Source organism: Oryctolagus cuniculus, chromosome 7 (assembly GCF_051225735.1).
Source record: "Oryctolagus cuniculus isolate XC-2025 breed Fujian yellow rabbit chromosome 7, ASM5122573v1, whole genome shotgun sequence".
In the NCBI taxonomy this organism is placed as follows: domain Eukaryota; kingdom Metazoa; phylum Chordata; class Mammalia; order Lagomorpha; family Leporidae; genus Oryctolagus; species Oryctolagus cuniculus.
In genome coordinates this window covers 22,235,289-22,255,506 of record NC_142873.1, presented here as the reverse complement: position 1 = coordinate 22,255,506, position 20,218 = coordinate 22,235,289, and the positions used below count along the sequence as shown (strand labels likewise).

General features: G+C 56.0%; 1 protein-coding gene across 8 annotated transcripts in view; it reads right to left on the bottom strand.

Moving 5' to 3' along the window:
- PRKAG2 (protein kinase AMP-activated non-catalytic subunit gamma 2) overlaps positions 1-20,218 on the bottom strand; it is a 312,250-nt gene that overhangs the window by 162,957 nt on the left and 129,075 nt on the right. For 2 of the 8 annotated variants that reach the window (XM_051857063.3, XM_070077299.2), the window contains exon 1: positions 13,777-14,408. The exons of 5 other annotated variants lie outside the window; for them this stretch is intronic. In XM_051857063.3, the coding sequence (XP_051713023.1) occupies positions 13,777-13,870 (94 nt within the window). In that variant the 5' untranslated portion in view covers positions 13,871-14,408. Of the gene's footprint in view, positions 1-13,776; positions 14,409-20,218 lie in introns of those variants that run through there. One more of the 8 variants, XM_070077304.2, reaches the window with a different exon arrangement.

Here is a 20,218-nt window from a genome sequence, read left to right as displayed (position 1 = left end):
GAGTGCAGGGCCCCAAGCACTTGGGTCACCTTCCTCTGTTTTCCCAGGAACATCAGCAGGGAGATGGATCGGAAGTGGAGCAGCTGGGACTCAAACTGGTACCCATATGGGATGTCAGCATTGTAGGTGGAGGCTTAACCTGCTACACCACAGTGCTGAGCCTGAAGGAATTTCAAAAGTTCATGGCAAATTCACATTTTCTTTTAATTCCAAAACTTAATTTTGCTTTGAAAGGCAGAGAGAGAGAGAGAGAGAGAGAGAGAGAGAGAGAGAGAGGAGAGACAGACAGACAGACATCTTCCATCCACTGGTTCGTTCTCCAGATGCCTAGCTGGGGCTGGGCCAGTCTGAAGTCAGGAACCCAAAACTCAATTGGGGTTTCCCATGTGGGTGGCAGGGACCCAAGTACCTGAGCCATTTCTGTGAACTTTCTGAAGCACCCTCGTGTGTGTGTGTGTGTGTGTGTGTGTAAGAACTGAGAGCTGCTTCATCAACAGGAGGTTGACTAAGTGATTTATGAATGATCTATACGGCGGAGTACAATACAACCATAAAAACAAGGAGACATCTCCTATGAACTCCTGGGAAATGACTGTAACATAAATTGTTGTGAAAACTGTCAGAATCAAAATGGAATCACTTGTGTCAAGCTCTAACATAGATAAGAAATAAATAAACCCAGAAGGCTATGAAGGAGAAAACCTCACGCTTATGCCTAACAACAAGAGCAATCGCAAGAGACTCTGCCAGCACCAGGCTCTGCACAAAAGCCAGCACACTTGACACAGGAAATCTTCTGCAAGGACGTCAGCCCCACAGCTGCCTGTTCAGTCCTGGACTGCTGCCATCCTTGCTATTGATCCTTGTGGCCAAGGATGGATGACTGTGTCCACGTATCCCACGAGAGCCTCCTCATGTTGCCTGTAAGCCATCCCCCCTGCCCCAGCCTCCTTGAATAAGGCACGTGATTTTCCACGGCACACCCACTCCCACTGCGATGCACTGCTGTTGCCAAAGAAACTTACAGGTCAGTGGCGGATCTGTTATCTCGGTTGACATTGTGAAGGTGTTAAACCACAAGCAGCACAACAGTATGTAAGATCCGTTACCATTTGTGTGAAAAAAATGAGAAGCCTATAAATGCAGAGAGTATCTTTGAAAGGATGTGAAATAACTTGCCTCCGGGCAGGGGACCTGGGGCCAGGCATTTAGAGTGGAAGAAATGTCTTGTTTCTTACCATGCGCCACCGCTATGTTCTTCCTGAATGTTTGAACATGTACATGCATTGCCTGCTACAGACATGTTTAAGCAAAACATGATGCCAGGGACTGAAGTTGATCTATGAGTTTCTAGTATTTTCAGCTCTACCTGGTATTGTACAAATCACTCCATTTGCACCCCGGGTGCCTCATTGGTAAAACAGGTGCAATGGTACTTTACCTACTTGGAAGCAGCAGGTTGGGTGGAGGGTTCTTTTAGATCCCTTCCATGTCTAAGACAAGAATCTCACATGGTCCAGCTCGAAGACAGGGCATCCCAGTGAAGGGATCCCAGGACCCTTGTCTGCCTGAGGTCCCCTGGAGTAAAGCTTGTGGGGCCAACACTACAGGGGTTTGTAGGATTATTGGAAACTTCCTCCTCCTTCCACCCCTGCCCCCAGCAACCCCGCACCACCCACACCATTCTACCCGGCAGCCTGCCAACTTGTTCCTCCCCACACACAAGGACACCGTGCGCTTGGCTTCCTTTCTCACCGGCTCAATACCTGCCCCACGACAAGGCTCTAGTATCCATCACTTGCTCCTTCTCCCTTGCCAACGGTCTCCTCTGCCGGCCTTATCTCTCACTGTGCTTTGATGGAGGAACAGGCAGGCGAGGAGGGGGACGCAGGATCCCTTCTGAGACCCACTGAGACAGCAGCGCCGCTGGCGCGCGTGCGCACGGGAGGCTCTGGGTCAGCAGGAGCGCGAGAAGAGCGCACTGTGGCCTTCCCACCGTCAGCCGACAGCTCAACACCAATTCGGTTCCCGGGCCGTCAGCCAGCACGTTCTTATTATGGATGTGCCGCTCACACATACCCCAGCTGATTAGATAGACCAGCCGGCAGGCTCTGATTACGCACCATCCGCACTTCCCCGCATGCCTCTGCATCCCGGAGCCGCTGCCAGGAAAGGCGCCCGCTCTCAGGGAGGGCGAGGGAGGCTCTGTGCTCCCGTGAGCCCCTGTGCGGAGAGGAGGCCCACATCACTATCTGGGTCTCCTGGAATGAGTGGCCACTGAGGGTCGGTCTCATGTCAGCTCCAGGAGCCTATTTGTTCCTCTCTCGCCAATGCTCAGCTGCCCTGGGAAACACCCTCACTGTCAGGGGGAGACAGACAAACAGTCACGGTGGACATTCTCCTCTCTGTAACGCGCATTCCTTTTTCAAAGCGCTCTGCGTCTGGGAACTGACCCTGGCCAGGGAATGGCTTGAGAAGCTGTGATTCCGCACCAGTCACTGTTCTGTGTGCTGTCACCTCTGCTGATCTGCACCTGGCCTCTGGTGACTGAGCCCCTGGCCCCTGTCACCCCGGGGCCCCAACACTCCCACTGCACTTGGATCCCCGCTTGGTGACAATGGGTCCCTGCTGCAGCGACCTCAGAGCTCTTCACGGGCCTGGGGCCCCCTCACCCAGCCTTGGTGCAGGTGGGTCTCTGGGGCGCTCCTGGGGTGGGCACATAGGTCTTCACTGGCAAACCCCCTCTGAGTTCCCATTCTCCCAAACCTCCGGACACCTTCCTCTGCGGAATGCTGAGGGAAGGCAGGCACTCCCACTCCACTCAGCGTGGGCTGCCTCTGGGCCACATTTTAGCCAACCAACCAAGCAAACTGCGAGAGCCCTGCCTAGTCCCTTGAACCCTTCTTTTTTTATACATTTTTTTAAAATTAAGATGGATTTATTTATTTGAAAGGCAGAATTACAGAGAGGGAGAGAGGGAGAGAGATATCTTCCATCTGCAGGTTCACTTCCCAACTGGCTATAATGGCCAGGGTTGGGCCAGTCCAAAGCCAGAAGACTGGAACTCCATCCAGGTCTCCCACATGGATGGCAGGAGCCCAAGAACTCAGGCCATCTTCTGCTGCTTTCCTGGGTACATTAGGAGGGAACTGGACCAGAGGTGGAGCAGCTGGGACTCGAACCCATGCTCACGTGGGATGCTGGCATTGCAGGCAGAGGCTTAACCTGCCACACCACAATGCCGGCCCTCAAGCCCCTTCTTGGAAAGAACCCAGGGAGTGGCCATCTCGCCGAGCAGTTGAGAAGCCAGTTAAGATGCCCATGTGCCACCCTGCAGTCCCTAGGCGCAACACATGGCACTGGCTCCTGACTCCAGCTTCCTGCCAATGCAGACTCTGGAGGGCACTGCTGACGGCTCAAGTACCTGCCACCTGTGTGGGAGACCTGGCTGGAGTTCTCAGCTCCTGACTTCAGCCTGGCCTACTCCCACCTCAGTAGGCATTTGGGAATGACCCAGTGGATTGGAGTTTTCTTTTTCTGTTTGCCTCTCAAAAAAAGAAAAAAGAGAAGAGAAGAGAAGAGAAGAGAAGAGAAGAGAAGAGAAGAGAAGAGGAAAGGAAAGGAAAGAGAGTGGCCATATCACTAATGGCTCTAGTGGAGCTGACACTCGGGGTCCTGGAGCCCTCGGCTGCCCAGGCCTGTGCACAGTGGGCAACTTCTGGCAGCATGTGGCCCTGAGCTCTCCACCTTTCAAGCTTGGTTCCTTCGCTCCCCGATGCCCACGTGCTATCCATAGCCAGGAGGGCACAGGGCCTCTCAGTGAATCTCTTGTCCAGTGTTTAAAACCCACCCAGGGAGAACAAGGAAGGCTGTCCAGGACGACACCCGCCTGGTCTCACCGAGTCTTGGCAACCCCGGGTGGGAGGCACAGTCACCCCAACTCGCAGAGCAGGCAAAGGCGAGGTGCGGGCCCAGAGCCAGGACTCGGTCTCCTTCTTCCTGCAGTAGCCATTCCCAGAATACTTCTCCAACATTTTGAAATGATTTTTCACTTTTATGGTTTAAAAATGCAATCAAATGCACTAAAAATAAACACACATACATCACGGAGGAGCCACCACTTCTCCCACAGAGCTGAGTGCAAGGAGGTGGCCACCCCGCGTGTGGCAGGCAGGACAGCTCCTCCGACACTGGAGACTGCCCCCGCTGCATCCCCGAGTTCACAACCCTGCCAAGTCTTTCAGCTCCTTTTCATATGCCGTGAGTCCGAGTCCTCCCTCGTATCTCCTCGCTTAATTAAGTCCCTGCCCTTGGAAAATATTTACAATACCAGAGGAGAATGAAGATTAAGAAACTGAGTAAAACCCAAAAGAATTAACAAAAGACTATATTTATAATTCAGCATTACATGCTGTGGTGGAGACGAGAAGGAGAGGAGGGAGGGTCTGAAGGCGCGAGGAAGACCTCACTCCACAGGGGCTCCTGGATGCTCACGGCTGTGGTGCCGGCCCCCTTGCCCTGTTCCTCTCCATGCAGGAGACTGTGGGTCCCTCCGAATACCACCCACCACCACCCCGCCAGCAGTCCCACCCCTGCTTTGATTTTCTTTGAGTTTTCTATCCTAGGGATGAAGGTGATCTATTTTTAGTGTAGAGGCTGGTGTAAGTAAGGGGTTGCTATAGCGACAGCTGGTGGTTACAAACCCAGTCCTGCTACAGCTCCTGGTCACAAATAACGGCTGAGCCCCAGGAAGAATGCATTCTGGGAGATCGGAGAGCCCCCTTCCCCTGGGGGGCACTGCCTGCTGTCTTCTCGGGGTGCCGCCGACAGGCTGAGCCTTGCTGGTGGGGAAGCAGATCACACGTGGGACGCGGGGCACTGCCCAGCAAAGGAAGTGGGACCTTGTCAGGGACGGATGCTGTACATCAATCACCAGGTGAGCGAAACACCTGAATTGTGCAGACACGGATGGTGTGCAGCTCAGGGCACAGGGCAGAGAACACACAGCACCTGCTCCCGGAGCAGCCGAGGAGGGGGGAGGCATTCACACAGTGATGCTGCCTCACCCACGGAGGCTGCACACCGGCAATCCTAGTGCGAGTCCAACAGAGAGGCTCATAGACACAGAGGACGGTGTGGAGCCGTGCTCTCTGTCACAGCCCCGCCGGACGCCTGGATGGATGCGGGATTTCCCATCAGGCCTCAGCCCTGCAAGTGAATGAACCTCAGCTCCACGCACTGACACAGCTGCATCTCAAACGTTCAAGCGAAGAATCCAAACACCTAAGCTAGCGTGTGGAGTTCCAAGCTGGATGCTGCTCACTGTGACAGGACCCTGGAAGGGGAGGTGGAGGGGCACTTCTGGGATATAGAAGGTGTTGTGTTCTTTGAGCCACATACTGGTTATATCGGCGCATTCAGTTTGTGCAAATTTACCACCAATGAAAGGCGCATTTTTCGTATATGCAGGCTTATACTTTGGTATACTTTGCCCTAAAAAGCTCTGAACAGTCAGCCTTGTCAGTCAAATCGCAAAGGCGGAACCAGAAGATATTCAGTGCCGGTGTGGTCTGAAGGGAAACCTGCTGACTGCGGCTGGGGGCCCTCCCGGAGGAGGCAGGCCCAGCTGCACAGGGCTGCAGGCAGTCCACACGCGGGATGCCCAGGCCTGGCCATCAGGCTTGGTTGGACTCCGAGTGATGCGCCAAGAGCCACGGAGCCTGCAGAGAAGGAAGACCCTGGTGACAACACCAGGGCACCGAGGGAGACCCGAGCCCGGGTGCCCCTGGGGAGCCATGGAAGGGGAAGCTCATTGTGCCTGGCCCACCCACTGGACCTGTCTCCTCGAGGTCCCTGGCCACAGCTGCTGAGAGCTCACCTCCACGACGCAGCCACTCCTACGGTCCCTTTCCATCAGCCGTGGCTGTTCCTTGACCAAAACCCGGGCTGGCCAAGCGAAGCCGCCCAGAAGTGAGAAGCAGGATAGGGCGGGAGGGGACTCCGACCTCACGCCCGTGTGACTCACAGGCCAGCCTGGGGGGAGTGACAAGAGTGTGGACGGGGGACATGTCAGAGAGGTAGTGCAGCAGAGGGTGTGTGGACAGTGGCTGGAGGGGGCTCTGTGGACAAGAGCGCCTGTCTCGCCGGAGGTGGGCTGAGAGACTGACATGTCTCCTGGCCTCTCTGGAACTTAGTTTTCCCATCTGCAACTTGACCTGCATTGACAGCTACCAAATGCAAAGACATCGTAGATGCCCCACCCTGTGATGGCATCACGGAGAGTTACGGTGATGTCCTGGCCCAGGCCGGGGCTCTAGCTCCCCGCCCACTCTGGCCTCTCTCTGCCCACCTGGATGACTCCAGTTCACCCCCAAGTTCTGGCCCGCCTGCTGCATGGCCCCCTCACCTTTCACACTGTCTCTGAAGGCTGGGGACACGGTGCTGTGCACACAGGGCCTGGGCTGGGAGTCACGCCCGCTCAGTGGGACGGCGCTGTCACAGCTGAGCAGCAGGAGGCAGTGGCTGTTGTACTCGGAAAGCCTACAGATCCCGGGGCCCCTCCCGCCATCCCACCCTCAGCCTGTTCCTCCCCTGTGTAGGCCCCCTGGGGAGTTCCGGTTCCCTGGGGTTCACCCTCTTCCAGCCTGGCATGTCCTAAGACCTGGCACCATCCTCTCTGGACTTTCCTTTGTTTCCCTCCACCACTTGGGTCCCTCCCGTGACATGCAGGGCAGAGGCCACCCCAACTTGCACCCAAGCTCCGGAGCACTCAGCATTAGCACCCGTAGCCCGGGGCGGTCCCGGCCCCTCAGCTGGACTGCAAGCTGCAAGGAGCCCCACTTCAGGCCTCCACGTCCTCTGCAGGCCAGCCTAACGCCCAAGGACAATGGATACAGTCGTCAGACCGACCAACCTGGGCACGTGTTTGCTTTACCCAGTGATACGCAGCCCCAGGCACGCCATCGGAGGCCTGGGTCGAGACCAGCTTGGCCTAGTTCGGGCTTCACAGCCGACTTCCAAGCTCCACGTGGCAGCCTGGAAGCCCAGCCTGAAGGCTCCAGGTTGGGGACTCCTTTCCAATTAAGCCACAACATGAAAGTCCACAGACAGGGACCCAGTAGTTTCAAGAAAAACACCTGCTTGTTCAGTACAGCACCCACACTTTCAGGAAGCGAAACGCCTGCAGTGTCACAGGCACACAGGGGCTGGACGCGGGTCTCTGGGGTGACCTCAGAGGCAGCCCCCAGCCTGCTCCTCAGCAGCTGCTGTCTACACCATCGCCCCAGCACAGGCTTGGTCATCAAGTGCATGCTTCATACTCCGTGAGTTCTCTGTGAGGCTCTAACAGTTAGGATTTCTCTCTCTCTCTCTCTCTCTTTTTTTTTTTTTTTTTTGACAGGCAGAGTGGAAGAGTGGACAGTGAGAGAGAGAGAGACAGAGAGAAAGGTCTTCCTTTTGCCATTGGTTCACCCTCCTATGGCCGCCGTGGCCGGTGCGCTGCGGCCGGTGCATCGCGCTGATCCGAAGCCAGGAGCCAGGTTCTTCTCCTGGTCTCCCATGGGGTGCAGGGCCCAAGGACTTGGGCCATCCTCCACTGCACTCCCTGGCCATAGCAGAGAGCTGGCCTGGAAGAGGGGCAACCGGGACAGAATCCGGCGCCCCCACCGGGACTAGAACCCGGTGTGCTGGTGCCGCAAGGCGTGGAGGATTAGCCTATTGAGCCACGGCGCCAGCCTTATCAGTTAGGATTAACTCTGCTCACATTTAACTGAAAAATTCAAAGAAGCTGTACTTTCAGAATGTTCCCACCCTGGCTGCATCGCTGACCATGCATCAGGCTCCCTAAGAGCGGGCTTGGGCTTGTCTGATGGAGTAGCACTCCCGGCAGATGGAAGCAAAGTGAGGCTGTGTGCTTGTCTGCTGACCCCACACCAGCATTCTCATGGCTGGACGCAGGTAGGGGATCGGAAGCCAGCTCCAAAGCCCTCTGCCTTATTCCTTGTGGGTCAGAGGTGTGCTCAGGGCCTGGACAGATGGTGTCTTTTTTTTTTTTTTTAATTTATTTGACAGGTAGAGTTATAGACAGTGAGAGAGAGACAGACAGAAAGGTCTTCCTTCCGTTGGTTCACTCCCCAAATGGCTGCAATGGCCAGACCTCGCCGATCCGAAGCCAGGAGCCAGGTGCTTCCTCCCGGTCTCCCATGCGGGTGCAGGGCCCAAGGACTTGGGCCATCCTCCACTGCACTCCTGGGCCACAGCAGAGAGCTGGACTGGAAGAGGAGCAACCAGGACTAGAACCCGGCACCCATATGGGATGCTGGCACTGCAGGTAGAGGATTAACCAAGTGAGCCATGGCGCCGGCCCCAGATGGTGTCTTTTAAAGAACAAGAAGTGGCCTCAGCCTGGCTGAGAAACACATCCCTGAGAGAGGTGAGCCATAAGGAGGCCTGAGCTGGGCGCATGAAGCCTGGGGGAGGGCCCGGAGCAGCCGAGCCCCGGACCAGGGCCCCTGCCTTTGGAGCCGCCTGGCTCAGAGACTTCCTACCCAACAGAGCCAAAAGCACTTAGAACTGAAGAGGACAGGTAACTGACGGGAGCGACAGCTTGTGTTAGTATTTTTTTAAATTTTCTCTCTTGATGTCTGGCATCTGGGGTCCAGCTAACTGCCCCATTCAGGGTTAGCCAAACCTTAGAGACGCAAAGAGCTCTCACGTGGGAGCCCATTTTCAGGTGTAAACCAACCAATCCAGAGCCCATGCTCCAACTACCTTCCTTGTCTGGCTCTTACACACTCCAGAGGCAATACTCCCTGGCCGGGGGCCAGACAGCTGGAGGCAGCCCCTGTTCCAGACGGACGGCGTGTGAGATCACGCAAACCAGCCAGTCCTACACCTGCTTACCCTGCCTGGCTTCGTGTTTCTCTGCGAAACCACAGCGGAGGCTCCTGCCCACACTCCCCCTGCTCCCTCTGTGTCTCCTCTCACAGGGCCCTCCTCCTCCTCTTGGGAACTGTGACAAACCACCCTCTCAGCGACAGGCCACCTCCTCCCAGACCCTTGGCCTCAGCAGACCTGAATGACAATGAAGCGCACACCACGTTGAAGTCTCCCTGTTGCCTGTCCAAGCTGTTTCCCTTCTGCTTTGCTCTGCACTGGTTTCCCAGTGTGCATGCTCATTAACTTGTTTATCAAAGGCAGCGCTTGAAGAGAAACGTGCACTTATTTCCGACCAGCAGAGGAGTCCTCAGAATGGGACCCACCCCCCCCGAAATGCTCTCCTGGGCACTGGGTGCCCAGCAAGGTCACCCACCCGCACTTGGCCACCAGGAGTCTGGGGCTCAGACACAGCAGTCAGGGCCTTTGCTCTCTGGTTGCTTCCAAAGCTCCTGGAGGCCAGGGACTCGAGATTACTTGAATCACTGATAAGAAAGCTAAGGGAGACCACATGGATGTCAAGCTGGGCCCCAGCAGTGCTAGCTCTCCTTTGCTGTTCATTTATGAAATCACTGGGATTGGAGGATTTGCATTATCAGTCAAGCGTTTTCGTTACCCGATTCACCCAGGCGTCCTGTATCCGCCTGCAGCCCTGCGACCGGACACTGGTCCACTCCACCAGCCCGGTCCACGCTGCACAGAACCAGCACTGAACAAGCACCGTTCACTTCAGACTCCTCCAGAAGCACAGGGTCAGAGGAGGGGCCCAGCCGGGAAGGGAGACGCCACCTCCCGGGGCTTACACCTTGCACCACCGCCGCCGCCCCTGCCGTCCTCAGAGTGTGGTGGAAGCTGGCAGTGGCTGAGCCAAGGCCTGGGGCCAAGGATACAGTGGTTTCAGTTGAGGTCGTGGCCCACGGGGAACATTCATGTTGATTTCTTCCTGAGAGTGTACTTCACGTATGTTTTGTTCTTCCCAATCACTAAAAGGCAGTTTACTACAGGAGGGTAGAATTCACCTTGCTCTCCGGTGTCCTAAGCCCTTAGAGCTGATACTCTTCAGCTCCCCAGGCCCACGGGGTCCCCTGGGGCCAGGCCCCTTTAGGAGGGCACGGCGGACAGAGGGTGGGGCAGGAGCTGCCCCATATCCAGCAGGGCTTCCGGCCCCAGCGCTGAGCCACCAAGCCGTGCAGGGCAGGGGGAGGAGAGGGAATGGGAGTTCGGGGTTAAACAGGCCCAGAGTTCCAGTTGTGGACGACGGAAAGTTCTGGTGATGTCGGCTGTGTGACAGCGTGGATGTCACAGTGCCGCACGTCCAGCACTGGAGAAGGTGGCGACACCACAGCTGTAGAAAGCCCTGCAGCTGTCTGTCCATGCTCAGCCGGGCCTGTGCACGGTGAGGGTGGGCCGGCCTCCAGAGTGTGGGTCAGCGCTGAACCTGAAGGTGGGGCAGTTACAGGACGACGGTTCTCCCCGCGAGGGACTGAAATCTATCAGAAACAGCTACATAGCTATGGGCAGAGCTCAAGGAAACCCAATGGCCACGCCAGTCGCCAGGCCAGGGGATGAGCAACCGGAGGCAGCGTGGGGACCCTGAGGAGCAAGAAGGGAGCAGGGGGTCAGGCTGGAGGGTGCAGTTCAGAGAACAGACTTCACTCTGCAGCTCGCCCTCTGTGTGAGGCGAGGAGCCCAGGGCTCCACCTGCACTAACCGGGCGAGCAGCACTGGGGTGACCTGGACGTAGCTTTGCTCCGGGAGCCACTGCATGGTCATACCGAGCTGGGCTCACAGGCAGGGGAGGCTGAGGCTGTGGTCTCCATCTTCGCTCAGACCCTCACAACATGACCGCTGTCGCTGGGGCGGGCCCTCGAAGGGATGTCTGCGTGGAAGCAGACTGCAAACGCTCGCTGGGTACTCAGTTACGTCCCTCTAACTACGCAGGGTGGAAATGCACTGCCCCTGATGCTCTTGGATCTGATTAGCATAAGCCCGCCCCCATCTTCCTTTACATTTTCATCGCCATCACAGACTCTTTGTCCAGCTGATCTGGGCCTCTCTATACCACGGAGCATGCTAGACGACCTGAAGTCAAAGTCCTCACTTGCCCAACACGCACAGCATGGACCGTGGGGGAGGCAGCTGTCCCTGCCTGCTCAGAGCGGGAGCTGGGCAGGTGCAGAGCTCAGCGCAGGGGCGGGGGGCGGGGGGGGCACGTGGGTGTGCAGAGCTTTAGGGGGGATTTTATCACAGTGCTTTAGGGTTCACACTTCCCGTGGATGTCCTCCTGAGAATGCCTCCCCCAGGCCACCACACATGGGCTCAGTGCACTTGCTCTTCTGTTTGCTCTGGGCGGTCGGGAGACTGTGGGGTCAGGTGTGTGTGTGTGAGTGTGTATAGGTGTGAGTGTCTGAACAGGTATTTCAGTGTGAGTTGCCTGTGCACTCACATGTGTAGGTGTGTGTGTGCATGCCCATGGGTAACAAAGATGTGTCTTCTGACCTGAGCAAGGACAGGGAGGTCACCCGAAGAAGCAGTGCATCTTGTCCCCTTGGGGAGCGGCTCCACCCTCTTTGGGCCCAGAGGGGACAGTGGTTCCTGGAGAAGACTGGCACAGTTCCAGGAGAGACCAGTGTGGCACAAGGGATCAATGCTGGATGCCCAAGTACAGTTTATTTGGGGGGAGATGAGGATAACTAAAACACAGGTATTTTCGGGGCTCCTCTTGGAGGGGGAAGAAGAGGCTTCATCTAAAACTCATTAGCTAGAGGAATGTGAAGGAGAGGGAGCTACTGAGAAAGACTTGACAAAACGGAATCCCGAAGCAGTACTTCCTAGAGCCAGGAAGGGCACTGGAGTGGCAGATTTTCAAGCCATCACAAACCTGCGTCTGTCTATGGTGATCCTGCAAGGGGTCCGTGCTAGCGACAAGGACAGAACAAGCCCTCCAGGACAAGATCCCCACCCTGCAGGGGCCAGGAGGTCATAGAATGGGTCCCTGGGAGTGATTCTGGAGAGACTGATCCCACAGCTGGGTCTTACAAGGTGCGGGGAGGGGTCAGATTTCCAGAGCAGAGAGCTGGGAGCGAGGCTCTCTGCCGACTCTCTTCAGCTGTTTTTCCTTCACTCAGTGGATCCCACGCTGGGCACTGCAGAGGGGCTAACACCTCCTGCTGGCCTCCCTCGTGCCCCCTCTCACTGCAACTCTGAAAGTCAGGGGCACAGCAAAGCTAGCTCCTGGGCTCTGGCCACCACCCAGGGGCCTCAGCCCGGGGAGGGGCTGTGGCGTTGTCACTTGCTCCCCAAATCCCCGAGGAAGGCTTGGTGGGTGTGGGGAGAACGCTGAGGACCCTGTGGTCCATGCTGGGGCATCTACACGGGCGCACTTGCACAACGCGGTTGAGATGCACATATTAAGTTGATCTCAGGAGCCCAGAAGACAGGATGACTGCCAGCTTTTAAATGCCAAGGGAGAAACCACCGTCTGGCACATAATAGGGCTTTAATAACGGGCCTGCCCATTCCCATTAGCAAAAGCAGATTTTTTTAGTCCAATAATAGGTTCAGCTTCAAGTCTACAGTAAGTGAGTGCTTATTACTTTATTATCTAACATTAGAGTCTTCTTTTTAGGTCATATCAATGGACCTCAAGTCCAGGGGGTCTCTCCGTGGTGATGGTGGAGTGCCTTATTCCCGTGCAAACTCCCCTCCGTGAGACCCCTGCTCTCCGACTCTCTGAAATGGGTTTTCTCCCACAGGAGGCTGAATGTCCCTGGATCCAAGGAGCACGGTCCGCACTGGCCCCCCGCAGAGTCCTCAGGAGGACACTGACCCACCTGACCGCCCGGAGCCACGCAGCAGGGAGGCAGCAAGAGCTCCAGGTGGATTTTATGCCGGCTTTTCTTTCCTTTCCGTTCCACTTTTCACTTACTGCCCGGATGCTTTGTCAAAGGCAGCTTCCTGCCACTTAACCTGTCACACTGCACACAGGGGACGCTGGGCATGGGTCCCCGTCAGCTTGCCCCTCTTGACTCCCGCACCGGGCTGTGTCTCCTGCACGGTGGTGTGACCAAGCTGACGAACCCCAGCTGGAGTGAGACCCCCTGTACCGCTCAGAACGATCCTGTGCCACCCAAGCAGTGACATCAGCAGCCGGCTATCGCTGAGCCCTCCTAAAGGAAATCTGCCACCTCAAACCACCCTGGCAAGCCAAGAACGCCTGAGGACCCACCTGTATAGCTACAGAGAGGAGCACAGCCCCCTCCCCCCCCCCCCCAGTTCCCAGAAGTACTGAATCACGGAGGCGCCACTTGGATCCCAGCCACATCTGGTCCGACCGACTGGACCCCCTCCTGCAGCTGGAGGTCTTACAGAAGATCACAAAGCAAGCTTCTCCCCAGGGACACCAATGGGGCAGGTGCTTCCCCTCATGTTAACCCGCAATCTGCCAGGTTACTCAGCCTTAGGGAACCTCTGACAATGCTTCTCTCTACCCACACAATTCATTTTTCACAGTTGAAATTAACAGCTCTGACCCATTCCTATCTATCCCCCAGGCCACCACTTTTCCTAACTGCCAATGCCACGGACCACTAACATCCCCGGGTCAGACAGAGACAGGACACAGCTTCAGAAGGCTAGCTTGGGCAGCTCACGCAGCAGCCTCCCCATCAAGCAGGACCACATCTCAATCTTCTGCTCTAACCACTCACTGCTAAGGGGTGCAGCCAGGGTTAGCAGGCAGCAGCGGCAAGGGCCACTGTGCGGGAGGGTGCGTGTACACACACGCCCTGGGTCCCTCCTGAGGCTCGGCCCTCAAGATTTGGGGGAAGGGGCAAGTCCTACCAAAAAGGCCGTGGGGCTCCGACTGGCGCCTCTCCGTGCTGCGGTTTTGGTCCTTGTGTTTCCTGTTGCCCCTCAGGCTCCCAAAGCGCTTCATGAGTAGCGTTGGCGACAGGTGACCATATCAGGACTCACAGGGCCGGTGTCAGCTCCGGGTGGCAGGGAGCTGCGAGGGGTGTGGCATCGGCCAGCAGGTGCAGGCTACTCCACAGCCGCGGGAGCTCCGGCAGCAGCCCGTGCGAGGCTGCGAGGCTGAGTGGTCTCACCTCCAGGTGAGCGTGAATCGTGGGCTAGGGCAGCAGCCACAGAACTCGCCGGCTAAGCCCACCGCGGCTCTCACTCTGGAGACCGTGGGGCTCCCGAGGGCTGGGCAGTCCTGACGGCCGCGCACCTCCTGCCGTAGCAACTGGAGTGCTGGCTGCTGTCCTTAAGTAGGCAAGAAGCTGCCGGAGGCACAAACGCAGCTTCGCAGGGGATCTGTTTATATAGTTAAGGTCAGCCACTCATGGATACACGCCAGGGTTGTTTTTTTTTTTTTTTTTTTTTCTCCTCTCCTTGCAATTAAAAAGGAGGGAAGACTAAATAGGCAAAGGGAGCACAAGCCGCTAGTCATGTGCAGCTCTGCATGATGTCTCTTTAAAAAGACTGTAAAAGGAAACCACCCAGGACAGACGAGTCTTGGCGCCAATTGGCCAGCGCGCATTCCCATTATGACATGACATCACACAACTATTTTGATTCATGTGTTCCAGGGCTCCGCGGGGTCAGCAGGCTCTGGCTGCCGCTTGTGGAGAAGCCACAGGTCCCTGGGCTGGAAGTTGCTGAATCTACTTTGGCTCACGGCTCCACTCCACCCAGTGAACACTGTAAGATCATCTTTAAGGAGGGGGTGGGTACGGGCGCCTCTGGAACTGACAGGTTTCCAGCAAATGCAACATTGAGCTCTGGTCTTGCTGGGAGCTGTAGAGCAGTCCCACTGCCCTCCACTGCACATGGGGAAACTGAGGCTGGGGCTGTGACTTGCCTGAGGTCCCGGCGTCAGTCAGGACTGGGATCCTAATCTCCTTGACTCACAGGCCAAACAGCTGATCCGATCAAACAAAAGATAAAGCTTTCAGTTTGTACGTGTTCTGCAACTTAAGCCATAGAAGCAGTGGACAGGACAAAAAAAATTCTCTTGTTTTCTTTTTGCCGATATCTTCACTGGACTACACGGAGGTTAGCTCCTCTGCCAAAAGCCAGCTGTGTGGCCTTGAGAAAGTCCCTTACCGTCTCGGGGCCTCAGTTTCCTGCTCCGTGAACCGCGAAAAGACTAGGTCACTTTAGGGTTTAGTCTAGTTCCAACAGCCTGAACTTGTAACAGGAACATTCGGAATCTCTGCAGATTCTGCCCAAGTGACCACAGGAGAACAAGACTGGGTCAGACCAGCTAAGTAACCCCCAATTAAAGATCAGAGCCTGGATTCTCCTGGCTGCCTGTGTGGGTGGCAAAGCCTTCAAGAATCTGCAGTGCTGTCACTTTCTTCTGCGAGACTGTTACTGTCTCCAGTGTGTCTGGGAAGGAGCGGGTGCACAGGCAGGAGGGTCCCCAGCCACGCGCCCTGGGAGCCTGGACCCACACTCAGAAGAATCCCACTCAACTCCTCCAACCCAGCCCCCCGCCCCACTCAGGGACCAAGCTTCTCTTTCCAGGCCTTCTCTCACCTCTCACTCTCCCAGAGCCCGGCCCATTCACCACGATTCCTTTAAGAGATAAAGGTGGGTCCCCAAGCTAGAGCCGCAGGTGGGGAAGAAGAAGGTGGCTGCCTTTCTGTCTCCAGGGAAACCCACTTCGGGTGGAATCTGGCCAAGCACCTGAGGCCCCAACAAGGGAAGTCTAGGATTCTGCCTCAGTGAGAGGAAACCTGGACTCTCCGCTCCTGCCCCCCCAACATCCCCGGGGGTATCCCTTTGGCCACAGTCCACAGAAGGCAGGGTGACACGTCCGCTCAGGAGCAGCTCTGGCTGGTTCTGACCTCCCAGACCCCAGGGACGTGCAGGGGTGGGGGCAGCCTGCGGAGGTCCCCCGCCCAGATCTGAGTGCCTGCTCTTCCCTACCTACGGGCCCCAGCCGCACTTGACCGGAGTAACTCCACTGTCACATCATTGCTGAGTGAGTGGGTCAAGACGTAACGGTCTCAGCTTCTCTCCGCTGTTGTGCCCCTGTTCTCTGAGTGACACCACTTACTTGGTTCCATGCGTGTGGGGTCAGGAAATGCTCTGAGGCCCGGCCTAAGCCTCGGAAACCTGTTTGGGTCATCTCCCCCTGCCCCCCGCCCTCGACTCCACCACTATTCCTTGGGAGCCCTCTCGGGAAGGAAGTACTTTGAATTTTTAACCTACCCCATCTCCCCATTTCCCTTCCCCGTCCCCCCTTCTTGCTGCCCTCAGTTTCCATCTTTGCCTGCTGAAGGCCTGGGGAGCTTTCATGGCCCAATTCAGAGGGCACCCCCTCCCCAGGTGAGCCCTCCCTGATCACTTTTGGAAAGGGGACATTGCCCTCCGCGGCGAGATTTTAGGACCTCTACTCCCTGTTGTTAAGATGGCCCATCCACAGAGAAAACTGGGAGCCCCAAAAGGGTAGGGCCCAGGTGTCATACATCACGCAGCAAGGCACCAGCAAGGTGGGAGGAGTTCCCTGGGCCCCTGTATCCACCCTCCAGTCTGCTCCTGTTGACTGGATAAGCTGCAACCTTAGGCTAACTCCCTCTGGCTTCTGGTGAGGTGCAGCCAAATGGGGGGTACCAGCAGGATCCGGGGGATGGATGAGCCGAGACAACCTCTCCACCCCTTCAGGTCACTCTGGCCTGGCTGTGCCATCTCCCGACGAAGGATCTGGCTCCCTCATCTTTTGGGGGCGGCATTGGAGACATCTGGGCTGACCGTAGCCTGGCTCTGGCCGGGCAGATGCTGCTGCATTCAACTCTCTTCCAGAGATCCTAAGTTCAGCGTGCTCCTCTTTCCCATCGGGACTGATGGGTAGGCACAGTGACCACATACTTGTAGCAAGGACACCCGTGCAGACAGAGCAGGTCTTGCCCTCAAGGGATCTGTAAATGGGTGGGACAAGCAGAGATCAACTGCCCCACGGTACTGACTGCTGGGACAGGGACAAGTGTGACCGATGAGCAGGAGTGGCCGGAATGGGCAATCAGTGGCATCACATGAGGGACGGGGCAGGATGAGATGCACCCAGCTCTGCCCAGGAAAGAGGAACCTGAATCGCGCTGCGGGGTTGCAGGGTGTGGAGAAGAGAGGAGCCGCCAGGCCTGGCAGTGCCATGCCCGTGGAGGAATGAGTCAGCGAGCCACTGTCTGCTGGGCCCCCGTGTCCACGAAAGGATCCTCTCTACTGTCGAACAGCCATGACTAGCCCACACTTGCTGTGATTAAACTCTGAAAAAGATGTACTTCATAGGTTTTGCAGTTTCATGTGGAGATTTAAAAAAAATCAATTTATCTTCTATGAAAACTGGTCTCCCAATTTAAAAAATTAAACAAGCAAACAAAGCCAAAGGCCTCTAGAACAGGACCAGTGAATCAGTGCACCAGCAAGGAAGACGCGTATTCAACAACAGGGATGAGAACTCTGCCACAGCACAGGCAGCTGCGGGAAAGGCCCACACCCCGTCTCGGAGTCCCTGGCTCCACTCCCAACGGCAGCTTCCTGCTAATGCACATCCGAGAGGCAGCAGCTGACGGCTCAAGTGCCTGGGTCCCTGCCACCCACGGGAACTGAGTTCTGGGCTCTTGGCTTTGGCCTGGCCCAACCTTGGCTGTTGTGGGCATTTGGGGAGTCAACCAGAGGAAGATTCTCTCTCTCTCTCTCTCTCTCTCTCTCTCTCTCTTTCTGCCTTTCAAATACATAAATTTTTAAAAAGTGTTGAAATGATACATAAAAACTAGAAGAAGTTTTGTCTAAGCCAATATAACAATCTTGTCCTATTTAATATGGTATACAGAAATAAATACTATTTCAAAGCCTTGCACCTAAAAGCGATTGGGTTTAAAAAGTTCATGAGGGAAATCCGCGGTGACACAGGCAGGCCTGATGATTCTGTGCTTAGGTTCAGATGGCAACTCGTCAGCACCTCGTTATTAACCTGCAGCAGATACTCTGGACGGTTGCTGATCGAGAGGATTAGGTGCTATGAATAATTCAATGCTACTCTGGGCCTCTAAGAACCACATGTTAATAATCACTCCCATGTATTGAGCACCTACCAACTGCTAGGCAGGGTGCTGGCCACCCTACAAGAATTATTTTATTTCACCCTTCCCACAAGGCTGCAGGGCAGGCATCAGCAACACTATTTCATTTTAGGATGAGCAATGGGGCCAGAGAGGTAGTTTGACTAGGATCGCACGGCGAGAACGTGGACTTGAACCCCTGGGATTAGATCATTCTAAAGCTGACTTATCTGCCTTCCAAATTCACATCTTCCCACCGTACTGCTCCTTCTCATGCCTGGGAAACGTCAACAGCAAGGCCAGAGCTCAAAGCCCTCCACCGACCCGACCCCCACGGGACTCGCCAGGGCCACTGTGCACTGAAGGGATTTGGAAGGGGGGGGGTCTCTCCACACATCCTCACTTGGAATGTTTGATCTGCAGGCTGGGGAACTTACAGGTGAAAGAGAGGAGAACCACGTTTCAAAGACTTCATTTGCATCCCAGTCACCTTGCAGCACAGGGCAGCTGAGTGGGGAGTTGGTGACAAGGGGGTGTGCTGACTTGGGGAAGGGGTGCACCTTGCATTGGCAACACAGGGCAGACCGGCTCACCCCACCTGGGACGCTGCTGTGCTGCTGTGCACAGAAGTGGGGAAGGCACAGTGTTTCCTTTGCCCTGCAGGCCAGGGCTCGTGGCTGCCGCCCAGCTCTGGGCTCTCCTCCAGGAATGCGCTCAATGACAACATTCAGCGCCTCTGTAGGGGGTAGGAAGGAACCGGCAGTCAGGCACAGCGAAGGATAGAATGGCCTGGACCTGTGAGGGTCACTGTTCTGCTGCTGAGGGGAAAATGATGGTGGAGTTGGTCTGATTCAGCAAAAAAAAATTGGCCCTGTATAGGTCTCTGTCCAACGGGATGGATCCCGGAAGGCTTTGGGCGAGCAGGCTAAGTGCAGCTTTAAGAGAAGCTGGATGACTACAGATAGGACAAGCTTAACAGTGACACAGACTCCCACAGACACCTTAACTGTACCCACAGGTGCCTCGGCCTCGCTCGGAATATTCTCCCCAGGACCAGCTGGACCCGGGCCGGAGGAAAAGGCTGCTGGCGACGCTGGGTCTAGTGCTGGAGCGGTGGGGTGCTGGGAAGGGTTTGCTAAGTTACTGGGAGGTGGGGTGCGGGGCACAAGGGCACAACGATGGGCAGTGTGCGCCGGCCTCTGTGCTGCACACACTCTGATGAACACTCTTCTCGGACTGGCACACTTCCTGAAGATCTCACAGCCGGCTTTCTCACCCCTGGGGTCTTCCTGCTGGACTCACACATGCTTGGAAAAATCCTTAAATCAGGGACCAAGCTTCTCATCTCACAATTAGAAAGGAACGCCGGCCGCCTGATGTGCTCACAGGGAGGGGCGACCCATTGACTGAGCAGGCCCCCACCCCTTCAGTGAGACTGACAGGCTGGGAAGGGGACCAGCCCCCAGGAGGGCGGGGCTCTGGCAGTCCCTTCTTCGAACTTTCCCAGGCTGATGGTCCCTCCACACACTGCGACCCCCTCTGATGGAATGCTTTCAGTAAGAGGAAAGGCTGAAAAAAAAAAACAACACACACACACAAAAAAATGGATGGATGGCTCCTAAGATGGAAGGGCATTTTATTAAAGTCCTTCTTAAAGGGCCAGGCCCTTTCTGGATGGTACTTTGAGTCCAGGTCCTGGTTGGTGCTGCACAAAAAGCCTGGAACAGCACCAGCTGGCTGGGATCACACCCTCATCCCTTATCTCTAGCACCGGTCCTGGCCAGGAGGGGTCAGGGCTTTCCGATCACCACTCCGCGCCAGTGTTACAAGATCTGGAGGGGGGTGGCATTACGGTCACTCAGATTGTGTTCTTTATGTGGTTGTGGGTTTTTTGGCTGTTACCATTCCTCCAGATTTTCAACTATAAACCTACATCCTATAGCCAGAAAAATGGAATGGTGGTGAAGAGTGCTATCTTGAGACTTTCACGCTGCTAGCCTGCGCCGTTGTCTGATTTTATTCTCACTATGTTGGTGTGAATCTTCTCTCCACTCGAGCTGAAAGCTCCCTGCTGGCAGGGACCATCTTCCACACTTCCACAGAAGGAACAGGATCAGCACTCACTGCAGGAGGTCCCAGGGCCAGGGCACAGCGAGCAGGCAGCCGCTCTGTGCTCCACAGTGCCCTTGAGGGTAGGGGGTGCTGTCCTGGGGGTT